The sequence below is a fragment of the Arvicola amphibius genome, chromosome 6 (genome assembly GCF_903992535.2).
Source record: "Arvicola amphibius chromosome 6, mArvAmp1.2, whole genome shotgun sequence".
Lineage (NCBI taxonomy): Eukaryota > Metazoa > Chordata > Mammalia > Rodentia > Cricetidae > Arvicola > Arvicola amphibius.
In genome coordinates, this window is record NC_052052.2 from 98298011 (window position 1) to 98313381 (window position 15371).

General features: G+C 41.0%; 1 protein-coding gene across 1 annotated transcript in view; it reads left to right on the top strand.

Annotated features, from left to right (window-relative positions):
* The window catches only part of Cubn (cubilin), a 203715-nt gene that overhangs the window by 20745 nt on the left and 167599 nt on the right, over positions 1–15371 (top strand). Inside the window, 5 exon segments of the mRNA XM_038333897.1 lie at positions 360–472; positions 2645–2879; positions 7928–8109; positions 10342–10504; positions 11392–11582. Of these exon segments, the coding sequence (XP_038189825.1) occupies positions 360–472; positions 2645–2879; positions 7928–8109; positions 10342–10504; positions 11392–11582 (884 nt within the window).

Genomic DNA, 15371 nt, shown 5'->3' on the forward strand with positions numbered 1-15371 from the left:
AAGCATAAAACCTCGTCTCCACTTTAATCTTAATCTGGTCAGCATGTAATCAGGGAGCTAAGCCTGTGGCCTAGAAGCAGGAAGGGACCGTGAGATGGCCGGACTGAGGCTGTGATTGAATCACAGGGGATAATTCTAGTTCATCAAGGTTTGGAGAATGGAAGTCAAAAGAAAATAAAGGAGCCCGGTGAAGTTTGTAGAAAGGGTGGTCGGTATGAAATGGGCTGTGGATGCAAGGCAGGATGTGGTTTGGTTGTCAACCAAAAGGGACCAGAGAAGAGGAAATTTCAGAGTGGGAGTTGCCTGGCCTCTTTCTTTTGGGTATCTATGAAAAACGCAATTTATCTTTTTTTTTCCAGGTTGTGGAGGGATCCTCTCAGGGACACAAGGATTCTTTGCCTACCAGAGCCCCAATGATACCTACATTCATGATGTTAACTGTTTCTGGGTTGTCAAGACTGAGGAGGAGAAGGTAAATACAGTAATTGTTGTCCATGAGCGGATTTCAGTAATACATTTAAAAATTTGATATGTATGACATATATATGCATGTGTATACACATATATAAGATATAGATGATGATAATTCAACTCTCACATATTGAATATTTGGTAAGTGCTGGGCTTTGGCCTAGACACTTTGTTTATCTTTCTCTAACGTCATACAAATTCTTCTAAATAACAATATCTTTATTTTACAGTTGAAATAATAGAAAATAAGAGAAGCTTTGTAGTTTTTATTTTTAATACTACTAAATTTATAAGAAGAATAGGTTAATTTCAGTCAAGTTTGGTTCTAGAATTCATTGTTTTTTGTTTGTCTGTTTGTTTACTTCTGGTAACAAAGGATTCCCAAAATTGGTCGTCTAGCTATAGGTCAATAGTTAATCTGTAAAACCATGCTGTTTCTGCAAAACTAGTACCTGAAGATGACCATTGACCTCCGTGGATTGTTACGAAATGGTGGCCACTGGTTTTAAGATGGCTTCGTTATGATGTGTCCACTCTACGCCCAGTACCATATGCTCTGTATACATCAGTCTACTTTAAATTCTAAAGCTAGGAACTATTAATCCCATTTTGTGTATGCATAAAGAGAGTCTAGAGTGTTTGAAACATTTTTCCAGGTATGTGTGTGTGTGTGTGTGTGTGTGTGTGTGTGTGTGTGTGTGTGTTTTAAAAATAGCATATGGTTTTTAAGAAACAGCTTCAGGCCATCTGATTCCAAAGTTCATGACGCTGAACCACACATGAACACTTAAAACTGAGATCTGAGCCCCTGCTTTTCATTCTTGTCATTCATTCCTCGACAGTCAGATTTCCAACATATTTGTTTCCTAAGCAATCCTTAGACTTGAAGTGGTATGCCTTACTAGGTAAGAGTCTCCCTTGAAATCTCACTAATTTTTCCCAGCAAACTAATGCTGCAGAGGACATTGTGTGAGGGTCAGTATTATTTTCCCTTAAGGAAGGACAGCCAGTTGTAGCTTGAACATTACACAATAGAATAAATCCCAGAAAGTTTCCCACTGGGTATGCTGTGTGAGTTTCCTTCCTTCCATTTAGTTCTAATGAATTCCATTTCCTGACATTGAAAATATATTTTTCCAAGGAAAATATTTTATGTGAAAAAATTTATATACATTACCATTTTTAAGAAAATTTATCTTGTTTTTCATGACATAATTTCATATATTCTTTTTACCATATGTAATATAATAGAAAGTATAAAAAGCAAATAACATTTATTTGATTTCCATTTAAATTGCTTTAAGTAAGAAAATAATGTAATGATAGGAAACATGTTAAAATATTCTAACATAGAGTTTTAAAAACATCTTGAAATGATTTATCCTAGCTAAATTCTGTTGTGAGTTTTGATTCTGGTGAAAATGAAATCTTTCATTTTAGACATTTGTTTTAAAATAGGGTTATCAATTTAAAACCCTTTGTTTTTTTATTACATTTAAAATGTGCATGTGCTCACTCCTTTCCACCTCATTACCCTTTTCTTGTTTTCTGCTTGGGATACTCTTTGCACTGTGATGGTGTCCAGGCCCTGAAGTCCTTTCCCAGGCCCATTATCCCGCAGTCAAGTTTTAGACTAAGCTGGACACCTGAGACCCGTGTGGAATCGATATGGGGTGGGGCGAATACATACTACGGGTACTGCAGGGGTTCAGGGTAGAGTTTTACAAGTGTAAGTCTTAGTCATTTGGACTTAATTCAAGGTATATTTTTTCACATGGCCATTTCATTTTCTGATTCAGAAGCATTTTTGACCATACACTTAATAGATTAGTCAGTGTGATAAAAATCTTGGTATATTTATTTCATTAAGAGTTTTTAAAATTAATATGTAGTGTTAGTGCATAGATTATGGAGCCCAATATGATCTTGATCATTTGATACATGTATATAACACATAATGAATCAATTGGGGTAAATAGCATTTCCATCTCCCCAGAGACTTTTTCATATTTCTATATGAATTAACATTTGATTGAATGACTTTTGTATGTAGACTTGCTGCACACTGATGAGTAACTAGGGAGGGATGGCTGTGCCCCTTCCTGTGAACGCTTGCTAGCTACTGCAAGAAACAACTGCGCAGTAACCCAGGAATGATTTTATGTTCTTCCAGGTTCTGCATGTCACCTTCACGTCTTTTGACTTGGAAGCAGCAAGTAATTGTCCCCGGGAGTTTCTGCAGATTCACGATGGCGATTCCTCAGCAGCTTTCCCACTTGGGAGATACTGTGGCTCCAGCCCCCCACAGGGGGTCCACAGCAGTGGCAATGCTCTCTACTTCCGCCTCTACTCTGAATCCATACGACAGGGGAGAGGCTTTACAGCGAGGTGGGAGTCCAAGCAGCCTGGTGAGTGCGAACTGAGGAGCGAGCACAACATAGTTTTATAACATGACATTCCGGGGACCTAGAAATAATGCAACATTTTTAATAGTTATTTTAAGATCAAATAATTTTAAAATGAATTTTATTTTGAATTTACGAGTAGAAAAATTAGTGTGTGTTGCTAAGTTTAAGATGCACGAGTAGTAATGAGGTCCTTATTAAATTACTGGACAGAGTTTTGGGGTTGTTATAATATTTGTATTAATTGTTCAAAAGTTAATACAGTTTATTTTTATTGTATATACTTCCTCTCTGCTCCCTACCTCCTCAGATACCCACCCTTACCTTGCTCAATTTCAAGCAAATCTTTTTCTCTTTTGTAATAATTCACCAAGTCAATTTGTGTTTCCCATATACTCCTAGAGGTGAAGCCCTTACTGGGGCTGCTTGTGGCAGGGGGCGTGGCCATCAAGAGTTGGTTTCTTGGCCTTACAGGATGTGTTTCTTTTTATGGGGAAGATCTTAAATCCATTTAGAATGTGATTGGTTCCCAAGTAACTAATTCATACCCCTATGGCACCCGTGGACATACCTTGTACAGGCCATGATTGCAGTTTTCAGGGTTCACAGATGAATTTTCTTTTCTGCAGCAGCCTGCCTAGAACCTTCTATAAGTACAAAAGCTAACCAACAGGGAGGAAACTTCCTGGTCAAGTGATTTCTCCATGTTCTATGCCCAAAAGATATGGTGTCTTAATCAATAGGCTCTCATCATCAATCAGAAAACCATTTTTATAACTTCTACTAGTAAATTTGCTACAAGAAGTCACTGGGGACATTGTCTGCTCCTTCCTATAATAGTCCTCATTTTAATGACCACTTGATAATTGATAATTCTTTTTCATTGTTCTTAGGTTTTTTGTTCTCTCTCTCTCTCTCTCTCTCTCTCTCTCTCTCTCTCTCTCTCTCTCTCTCTCTCTCTCTCTCTCCCCTAAAATAGGGTCTGACTGTTTAGTTCCAGCCAGTCTGGGAGCCACCTTATGAACCAGGCAAGCCTGGCCCTCACAGTGATCCTCCTGCCTCTGTCCTCCAGGCGGTGAATCTGAAAGTGCATGGCACTATGCCCAGCTCTTATTCTTACATTACACTCGGTTGGTGCTAGCTTTGTATAAGCCTTTATCTGGTAATACTTCACAGATTTCAGTTTAAGTTCTAAATCTTTCAAAGATTCTTTTCCACTCTTCATGCGCCACCATGTCATCTATGGGGAAGGATATTTTTAGTCTTTTGTATTTTCCTAAATCTAACATCTTTTCCTTTACATATTGCCTTGGATAAAACCTGCAATGTGGTGTTAAGATAAACTAGAGAGTAGAATTTTTAGTCCTTTTTCCCAACTACATAGGAGAAACATTCAGTGATTTTTTTCATTGAGTATGTTAGATGTAAAATTGTGTAGGTGACTTTTATCAAAGCAAGGATGTTTCCTCCTATTCCAAATACTATCTAGCAAATGACTGAAAATTCAGTGTATGGAATCCTAATTAGTTTCTTTTGTGGGCCTGAACTTTGGAAAGGGCTCAAGATGATGATTATTAACTAAAATTTGTTAGGCAACAACTACCAGACATTAGCTTGTTCTGCAGTTCTCTGAAGGTCGAGATGGGCTACACAGTCAAAATGGATCTCTTGAGCTTGATGGGTGGGGCTCTTGTTTGACATGTGAGGCCCTGAGTTTGAGGGGCCCCAGCACTAAGACAAACAATCTTGGTCATATGGGCAACAATATTGTCTTTAAAAGGAGAGCTCTATCAGGCAATTGACCCTCCAATAGGTGATCTCTCTCTCTCTCTCTCTCTCTCTCTCTCTCTCTCTCTCTCTCTCTCTCTTGCTATTTCCCAGAAAAAGTGCTACAACAAGTAGGTCCTGACAGCTGGTAGCCAATTCCTTAAAGTCACATTCTTTTACTTATGCCACATTAGTGTGCTGAATTCATCTCAAGCCTACTTATATGAAAAGTGATTTTTTTTCTCTCGCTCTCTTAGATTTGGAAAGCTTAACTTACTTTTGCTTTTATAATTTTCCTGAGATCTTGACCTAGAAGATTTGAAAAGTGGATCCTGAACTTTAAAAATCCTTTTGTAGGGCCTGAGGAGAGGCTTGGTGGGCAGAGTGCTTGCTATGAAATTATAGGGGCCTACATAAAAGTCAGGCGAGAGTGACAGCCTGCCTTAGCCCAGTGCTCAGAAGGTGAGAAAGTAGATCCTCGGAGCGTTGGCTAGCTAGATGAACCAAATCAGCAGACTCTCCGTTCAAGTGGGAAGGCTTGCCTTGATATGCAAGGTGGTGTGTGGTTGAGGAAAAACACTGGAAGCCAACCCCTGACCTCTGTGTACACATATGCACATGTACATCACATATGCACATGCAACAATAAATACATGTTAATGTATGCAGTGAAGTGAATCAATTTACTATTTTATCTTTACCCATAGGTTTTAATGTGTATCTTTATAGTATTCAGTTTAAGATATTTTCCCGTTTTTGTTTTGGTTTCTCAGTGACCATAATTTCCAGTGTGGTCACTCAATAATGAAGCGGTATACCAAGTGTTCAGAATATGCTTCATGGACTAATGTTTTTATTTTGATATTTCCCATATGGAGAGGAAAAACATGTGTTTCACAATAATTGGATATGGCCATCTATATATGTTCACCGTTAACTTAGTCAATTTGGACAGTAGCTTTGTTCAAATATTGTATTTCCCCAGCGACTTAAGACGTTCGCTCTGCTGATGCGAGAGCTACACAGAGGTGTCAAGCTGTGACTAGAGACTTCACTTGTTTTGCTCTGACAACTTTGCTTACTATATTTTATTTGATTTCCCTTTTCTAATGATTTCAAATGTTTATTTTTCCTTTTTCTTCTGTATGTGGTGAGAATGTTTAAGAACTGCTTTCTCACCAGATGTCAATTACATCATGTTGTGTTGACTATTGCTACCACACTGAGCAGTAGATGACCAGAGCTGAACCTGCAGTTTAACTTAAATGCACGAGCTGCCTAGCATCCCCCTGACAATGGCCATTCAAGCTACTGTTTTTGCCTCTTGATGTTTTTCCTTATTTCTTTTGGACATCAACCCCCCACCACCATATAAGATAAAGATTACTGATTCTGTATCCACCCTCCAGGCTCCCTCTTCAGTCTGCTGATTGTTTCTCTTGGTGCAGAAACATTTTATTTTATCATGGTGTATCAATTTTTTTCTACTAACTATAGACTTCTATTGCCTGTGTATTTTGGAGTCTAGTCCAAAATTAATCATTATTCAGATCTACACTATGGATCTTTTCTCTGTTTTAATAGTGGTTTTGCAGAGTCAGCCCATTTAGTTAAGTCATTAGTCCATTTTGAGTCTTTAGCAATGGGGCCTTGCTATAATTCGTATAGAGCAACCTACAGTTTTGTCAAAGCCTGGGCTGTTTAGGACTCTTGTAGAACCCTTTTGACCAATAACTCACTTAGATGGAACCCAGTTCTGATGCTAGAAGCATCATTTGGTGACAGGTCCAGTTGGGGATCCGTCTCCTCCTTTATTTGGTGATTTCATTTAGATGTCCTTCACACACACACACACACACACACACACACTCACACACACGCGCGCACACACACATGTATTAGGAAACTTCTACTGTATTAAGCTTCAAAACTGTCCCACAAAAGATCCTTAATTTTAGCTGTCTTTCTTTGTATTCCACCCAGGCCCTCTTCATTTGATTCGCTCGTTCCATCCCTCCCACCCCACCCCGGCTGACCAGTTATTTATAACTATCTATTCTATTTCCTTTTCCTAAGGAGATGTGTCTGTATGCCCTAGTCTGTTACGCTACACCTAACCTGTGGTACTAGGAATTGTAACTTGGTCAGCATTGACTTAATAGATAATATAATACCTAAGAACTCATATGATTTCTAAGCATGAATTTGACGTTTTTGTTGAAAAACTTTATCAGACTATATTTTTGTCAAATTTCCCCTTTAAGTTTATAGTTAGTACAGAGGCCTTGCTTCGGAGCCCCAATATCAGATTGTTTCTGGCTTTGCTCACAGTGACTCTTATTCGATATTGTTTACTTTTCCCAACTAGGGTCGAATAAGTCTGTATCATGAGTCTAACATCACAGGTTATCTGTTATACGGACTCTGGGTTGGACTGTATTCTCTAAACTGTTGGTTTTCTTTTAATAGGCAGTTACATTACTGGCAGATCGCCTTGATCTAATTGATGACAGAATGGAGAAGGGTGTTTCAAAACTTCCCTTTAATCCGGATGGGGTACCATGATTCCTAGTACATGGTTCTAGCTCTTCTGAGCTTTCAGTTCAGTTTTCGGGATCTTCACCAAACCCTCTCCCTTCAGAAGGGATTGATAATAGTATTAGGTTATTCATTCTCTTGCACTTTGGCATTCTCTGGCTCCATGCCCTGAGCTGGTCTCTGTTAGATGCTCTGTAGTCTTCCTCAGTGTAACAGCAGCGAAGGCTTCTATTTACCTGGGAAACTCCTATACAAATGTTTGGTGCTGTTTCCATGCAACTGCTTCCTTATATTGCATGTTACTCTGAAATCATGAATATATGAGAAACTTCACATTTTTGTTGATGTTAGTTAGCAGAAGTTTTATTGTCTTCTTTGTTTACTTCTATACCACCTGGAAGTTCCATATGGAAAGATTTCTAGGATGAGTTCAGGATTCGGCAGGCAGGCTTCTCCATTGTTCATTATTGATGTCTCAGAAGGGTAAAATTTGAGTCTTCAACCACATAACCGCATAGTGTTCTGTAGGTACAGAGATCCTGCATGGGTGACTGGTTTACCTTGTTTGTAGTACATTTACAACTGTGAGTCTGGGCAGCTCGAAGGACCCTGTTGTTTATGAGCGCCTCCTAACCTAACCTCCTCATAGTTATGTAAAAGATCTTGCCTGCTGCCAGCAGAGTCTATGAGAATTCTATGGGAATTTAGCATACATGCGAATTTAGTCACGTTCCTTCTTATTTCAGAGTGTGGCGGCGTACTGACTGGTGATTATGGTTCCATTACATCTCCGGGGTACCCTGGGAACTACCCCCCAGGAAGAGATTGTGTCTGGCACGTTCTGGCCAGTCCTGGCTCCTTGATAACGTTTACCTTTGGGACCTTGAGCCTGGAGAGTCACGATGACTGCAGTAAAGATTATCTGGAGGTAAAACACTGCATTTAGAGAGGCCTTGGTACGTGTGCTTAGCTCTCAGGACACAGGTCAATGATGCCCATGGACGGCCCAGGTTTGTTACTAATACTTAGGAAGTCAATGCTAAATCTTCAATCTCAATCCCACTAGTTTGCTCTGCCATTTCTAGGTTTGTCTTACATGTGGAAGATCCTGTCTTGCCTTCCCCCGTCTCTTACTGGAGATTCAGGCTCCCGGACTCAGAGTAAATCCTAAGCAATGACTGTCTCTTCCAACACAGATTCTAATTCTTAGTTGTTCAAGGCAAACCCTCAGGGTGTCCTACCACTTAATTTTAGTGAGCCGTAGCGATTCTGTGGGAAGGGTTGTCAGTGTTACATCTCACTGGAAAATGTTGAATGTCTCCCTGGGGAGGAAGAGAGTCGGTATGCTCTATCCCATTAGCAAAAAAATTACAATATGGAGGAAGAAAGGGACTGCTACCTTCAAATTCCACACATGATTGGACACTTCAGAAACGTCGCTCTCCGCTGGTAGAGTGGGAAGGTCACTAAGGAGCCTGAGTTCTTAGGTGCTTCCTGGTCTTTTGTCACCGTAAATCTCAGACCCCCTGAGCACTGCTAAGGAGACAATGAGCCTTTCTGAGTCCATTAGAGAAGGATGGAGTGCTGTGGAATTATTCATAAAGCACGAACGATGCAGCTGCCAAGCAGGTCTCCCAAGCTGGAGCCATTAGTCATTAGCAGCGGTAATAATGGATTTGAAACCTTTGGGAATGACTCAAAGATCAGCTTCTCCTTGGAAAGTCTTAGCAAAATATCCTTTTAAAAGTTGATAGTAAAAAGTGAGGTATTGTGAAATTAATATTCAATAAATCCTATTAAATGGAGATTAAAACCTTTTTATTCTTACATATTAATTTCTGAACACCACATTATAGAACACATCAATCATCCAGATACTATTGGACTTCCACTCATTTCTCATCAGTGTTTCAAGGAACTAGTTACAAGTAAAAAATAAAAGTAGCCTTGCCCTGTAAATTTGCTGCCAATGGAAAAATTAATTTAAGTAAATTAAATTGACCACATCCTTTTTAGCTCATTCACTCTTTGGTGTTCTATATAGCATAGATATTTTGCAATTATGTCAGAATTATTGAGCAGTCAATGTGATTTAGTCAATGAATAAAAACACCAACAAGGTTTTTTAAGTCCTGGAAATTACACAAGATCTTAGGTTCAATCTTTGATCCTGTTAAAAAATGGAGAGTGAGGGGGATGGAAAAATGGGTAAAAGGAGAGGAGAGGAGAGGAGAGGAGGAGGAAACCATTGCATTGAGGTCATGTTATAGATGTAGCCTCATTATGGTTTGGGTAGGTGACATGGTTCTGTTAGTAAAAGCGCTTGTCCAGTAAGCCTGAGGACTGGAGTTTGATTTCCAGATTTCACAATGGAAGGGGAGAACTGCTTCGTGAATGTTGTCCTCTGACCTCGATAAGAATGCCGTGGCCCAGTAATACACATGCGTGCTTATAGACACACACACACCCCTCCATGCGCACATACACACACACACACACACACACACCTATAACTCACATACTCTCACAAGCACATGATGCACATAGAATTCATACACATGAGAACACAGAAAGAGTAACAGTTTGTAAGTTTGCGCTGTCAGCATACAGTATGCGGCTGTATGCAGTGCTGATTGCCCGTCACGGTTGTGCATTTAAAGGCATCTTTAAGCTCATCCTCTCCTGCCTGCATCTCTCTGCACACCCGTGTACTCAGCTAAGCTGCAGATCAGTTCTCATCACTACTTACTCTTCATTCTCCTATTTCCTTTAAAATACCCATTGTCTTCTTCTAAATTACTAGGATTTCTTCCATTTAGGGGAAGGGGATCCATAAAAGAAAACACTGAACTTTATTTACATCGTCATAAGAAAAACACAAAGTATGTATTCTGCCCCAGAGAATATTGAAATTCCAGCAGTAGCTGAGGCATTTGACAGGACCCTGAGGACACATTCTTTTCTGGACACTGACTGTGTGTTAGCTATGTACATGATGGGGAAACTTCCAACTGATAGATTCTGTTTACCCAGTATTTAGGTGGCTTTGCCTTGCTGCCGTTGTTAAATGGCAATTGTTTTTCTGAAGCTTATGTCCCAAGTGACGTCGTTAGTGAGAACCTGATTACTTTCAACTTGATGGCTTGTTCTTTTGCTTTAGATTCGAGATGGTCCTTTCCACCAGGACCCGGTTCTTGGGAAATTCTGCACTTCTCTGTCTACCCCACCGCTTCGGACTACGGGTCCGGCTGCCAGAATCCATTTCCATTCTGATGCTGACGTCACTGACAAGGGCTTCCACATCACCTATCTAACCGTGGCCTGTAAGTGTCCCGCTCACCCAAGACTGGCTGTCCACCGGGAGTGTGGTGCTGTGCTCACGGATGCTCCGTGATGCCCCAAATGAAGGCTTTCCTGCATTAGTGACATGCCTTCGTGAATATTTCTCACACCACTTCAGATTCAGTCTTTATCTCCACCGGGTTAAATACTACGGTACCCTCTAACCTTTCAATTATGGGATCCATATTATGATGGAGACCACAGGCCCCTAAAACTAAATAATTCAGAACCTCAGGTCCCTAGTGGTGTTTTCTGTTTTGCTGCATGCAAGAGTGTTCATGAGAGCAGCTAGGGCTCTCTGAGAAATACCCAGCTGCATTTTTGGATCAAGTCCAGTGCACAGAAACCAACTTCCACGAAGGTACCGTTCCAGTTCCTAGAGTTCGAGTCTGTACATTTAGCTGTGATGCTTTCGGTTACCTTCATGTCTGGAAGCAAGAACAAAAATGAAACACTCTACGACTTTCATCCGAGGCAGTGGGAGACTTTTGCTTGTGTCACCTATTACTGTGTTCTCAGTGAGAACTCCTGGGAAAAGCACCCTGGAAATCTCTAGATCAGAAAAAATTGTAACCATTCTCATTGGTCCCCTTCACCCTTTGCTTTGGCTTCAGACTAAATGCACAGTCAGTCTTAGTATCCCCATAGCTGTCATATGTGTATCTATCTCTATATCTACATCTATAACTATATCTATGTATCTGAAACTGAAACTCATAAAACAAGAGACATGGAATCATACAGGGTGAACACAGCAGGGGGTATTTAAGTGTAGGAGTGAGCTAAAGTTTTGAAAATTAAACCTGATGTGTCCAGCCAGAGGAATGCTATCCCCGTGACCATCCCTCCCCTCCTTTGTTCTCTTCAGCGGATCTGCGCTGTGGCGGGAACTACACAGACACGGAGGGTGAGCTCCTGCTTCCTCCCTTGTCTGGACCCTTCAGTCACGACAGCCAGTGTGTCTATCTCATCACACAGCCCGAAGGAGAGAAAATAGATATCAACTTTACCCACGTGGAGCTGGAGAGCCACTGGGGCTGCACTCACACCTACATCGAGGTAACCTTTCTGCTCAGTTACCCTTGCGGGACACTCATTGCAATTTCCGTATTCTGTGGAGCGGCGGTCGTCAAACGGCTGCCAAGCCAGGTGTATCTAGGTCACCAGAGCGCTTGTCAGACATGGCATTGTATACCTTTCCTCTGAAGCAGCACCGTGGGGAATGGGAAGCTTCCAGGTGAAGCGAGAGTTCAAGAACAAGTGTTCTAGGGGATTTAAAAAATTTGTCTAACACAGCCCTAAAGAAGAGAAGACAGTAAGAGATTGATAAGGGAGCCAGGAAGGCATGACAAGGAGAGTTAAAACTAGACAATCACTATAAGTGCTAAATTATAAGTTGTTCAATGGAGCTCTGTTTACCAAGGCACACACACGTGAGTAAATGTAACTAGAGGTATTGACAGGATTAGAATTTCAGATAGATTTTTCTAGAGCAAGTCAGATATTCGCTCATATCGCACAGTCAGTCTTGACACAGAGTTACGCTAATTCATTAAATCCTCAATTCCTCCCATTTTAATCTCAGGAATCTAAGGCTCAGAGAAATTAAGTAGTCTGCCCACAATAGGTGTTCAGTAAGTTGTGGCTTGGATTTAGGAGGCACACCAGTCTCTTGCCAGAACAGACTTGTAATAGTGTTCCTGTAACCACAGAAGAAGCTTAGACTTCCCCAGAGAGCAGGGCTCTGGGAATCCCACACCCTACTCTCAAGTCACAGGAGACTATGAAACCAGGCACGGAAGTTGTCCAAGAAAAGCAAAAACATCACTGTGGTATCAAGGGACTCTGCGGTGTTTCTGTATTCTTGACAGAGGTGCTTCTGGTGGCTGTAGGATCTGTCAGCACATCTGGAAAGATAGATAGACCCTCTGTCTTCAGTGAACACTCTCCATGAATTTCCACCCATCTAGTAGACTCCTTTAAATTGTTATGGGGGAAAAGATCATAAAACTAGCACCCAGCAACTTGATTTTGTAAAGCAGAGTGACTGAATATTTCGTGGTTAGACTGGGACTGGGTTAAATGATCTTAATTATTTCTTTAGTTCTGTTTAGATGTCAGTGTAACTTTGGGCAATTCTTTGAGTACTTCAGTTTCTACTTAAGTAAGCCGTCTAATCTGTTTATTTAATCTTTGGGAAAATAAAGTCAAGGAAGGAATGAGAAAGAAAGCCTTAAAGGTTTTTACAAAATATTATAAAACTAAGTTCTCTTAGACCAAATTTTTATTCTTGCCTTGATCTTATCAGTAATTCAGAATGAGTCAGTAAGACTCTTCCATGGCCAGCCATGCAACTATTTACATTCTGCTGTGTGCACAACCTCATAAGACTTTGATGGAAATTATAAAAGAACATTGCTATCTTAAACTAAAAACCACACATTTACATCCCCCCCACATGTGCATGCAAGCACACACATACATGCACACACAGACACACACGTCTCAACTAAAGTTTCTACTTCTGAAAACACATTTGCCCATGGTCAGTGTGACATGGCTGCAGAAGCATGAATTCAAAGAGAGATTGACTTTTAGTTCATTTGTTCTTGCCTAAGCGAGCTTGTAAAGTGTATGGAACAGTACAATAGATGTGACAGAAACTTCTTTCCAGAACACAAAGCAGCGCCTCTCATTAATATTTCGTAAGTGGCTTAAGCCATCAGGACCATTCTGAATGAAGGGCACAGGAGGTAGCAATGCAATTTTAAATTTTTATTCCAGAAAATACAAGTTGTAGGCTGACTAAGAACCGCTAAAGTATATGACATTAAGGCTGATGCTGGAAGCAGGCTGTGGAGGGAGATGAATCGGCTTTTGCATCGCACTTATTTTCCAGACCTTACTGCACACTGACTCAGGGAAACTGGGGAAGCATGGTGACAGGAGAGGCTGATAGAGTGGGAGGGCATGCCTTCTAGAGGAATAGATCTTCCTGCTTAGCAATGTGCTCCACCCTTGCATAGCCTTGGGGGCCAGATCTGATTGGGATGGCAAGAGAATGAAAGAATGCAAACACACGGACCTACAGGAGAGCTGGGATCAGGTGTGCTGTGCTCTCTGATGGAGAAATGAAGCAACCCACAAGCATCGCTTACTAATTATGTGTAGTTGGGCAGAAAAGCAGCGTTACTGCGTGCAGATATACAAGGAGGTGAGCTATTATGTACAAATAAACAAGGAAGCAGAACTGTTATATACCGATGATCAAGAAGGCAGGTTTAGCTGACTTTTGTAGGAGCAGTCTCTACAGGAGAGCAGTCTTCAGGCCACAGCTATCCACGAGGAGGAAGCTGTGACGGACATTCCATGCACACGCTATCAACATCTGCACACGGACAGAGCAAGGCTTTGTATCCTCCGAGCCTCATTCCAGGGGAAGGCTTTGCCGCTTTCCTGCGGGTCTGAGGCTAAGGTCCTTGACATGGCGGCATCCGTGTCAGCAGCCCACATTCACTCAGAACTTTATTTTCTCAGGGCTTCCTCCACTCCCCTCAGACACAGAAATAAATTCTATACCTATGACACATATTTAAAAATATTATAAAGGAGTGAAATGAAAGAAAAGCGTGGAGCCCCTGACTTCATCTCTGCTATGACTGATCTGAAGTAGCTTCCCCAAGGACAGGACCTATAGGGTCTACCGGTGGGGAGTTGGTGACAGAAATACCCAAGTAATACAGTGGCCAACACAGCCCCAAAGACTGAGTGATGTAAAAATCTGACAAAAAAAATCTGAAAACAGACCACAGTGATTAGACTCAGAAAGGAGAAAAGGCATGAACTAGGCAAGCACTAATCATGTGTGGCCGGCCATACAGGCTGAGCTAAAGAGAATGGGTTGTGTTCTGAGAGCCTGGAAAGACCATCAGCAGGCTTTTAGCACCTGCCTGCCAGTGAGTGGTCACAACAACACAACGGTGAGAATTATGGGGATGCCAGGAAGGAGAAAGGGAGGCTTGATTGCTGAGGTTTAGAATCAGGAGAGAAGACACTCTAGGAAAAATAGATTGCATTTTCTTGATTTTAGAAGGGAAGTTTTAATTGATAGTTTTATTGATAGATGAGATTGAAACTAATACTAGTTTGTGAGACTCAAATGTTTTTAAATTGATGAAATGCTAACCACAAGTGGTCAAATATGCTAATGAAGAATAAAAAAACCAGTAACCAATAATAATGATAATGTAATAGTAATATTATCATCATTACCAGGCCATGCCTGGTGTCTCTCATCTTTTATCCCTTGCATATCAATCTCTCATTTGGAGTGAAGCCACAGTCCTTTTCCATTCACCTGAATTAGCTGAACATAGTTTTTAAGAGCAAATCCCTCTGCCAAGGAACCAGAGAGTCCATCAGCCTACAATTCATTTCGCAGAGAGTATGTTAACAGGTTTAATGTTACCGTAGGGCCAGGTTCTGTTTTCAGTCCTTTGCTGGGACAACCCTCCTAGTTTTAGCATATTTGGTTTTCTTTGAATTAAGTTTTGATACTTTGTAGAAGGATGGCGGGCTGCATCCCCCCACCTGGCTAGCTTTACCCAAAATAATTACATGGAAACTGTATTCTTTTAAACACTGCCTGGCCCATTAGTTTCAGCCTCTTATTGTCTAATTCTCACATCTTGCTTTAACCCATATTTAGTAACCTGTGTAGCACCACGAGGGGTGGCTTACCAGGAGAGATCTTAACCTGTGTCTGTCTGTCTCGGAGAAGAGAAGCATGGCGACTACCTGAGACATCTGCCTGACTCTGCTTTCTTTCTCCCACAATTCTGTTCTGTC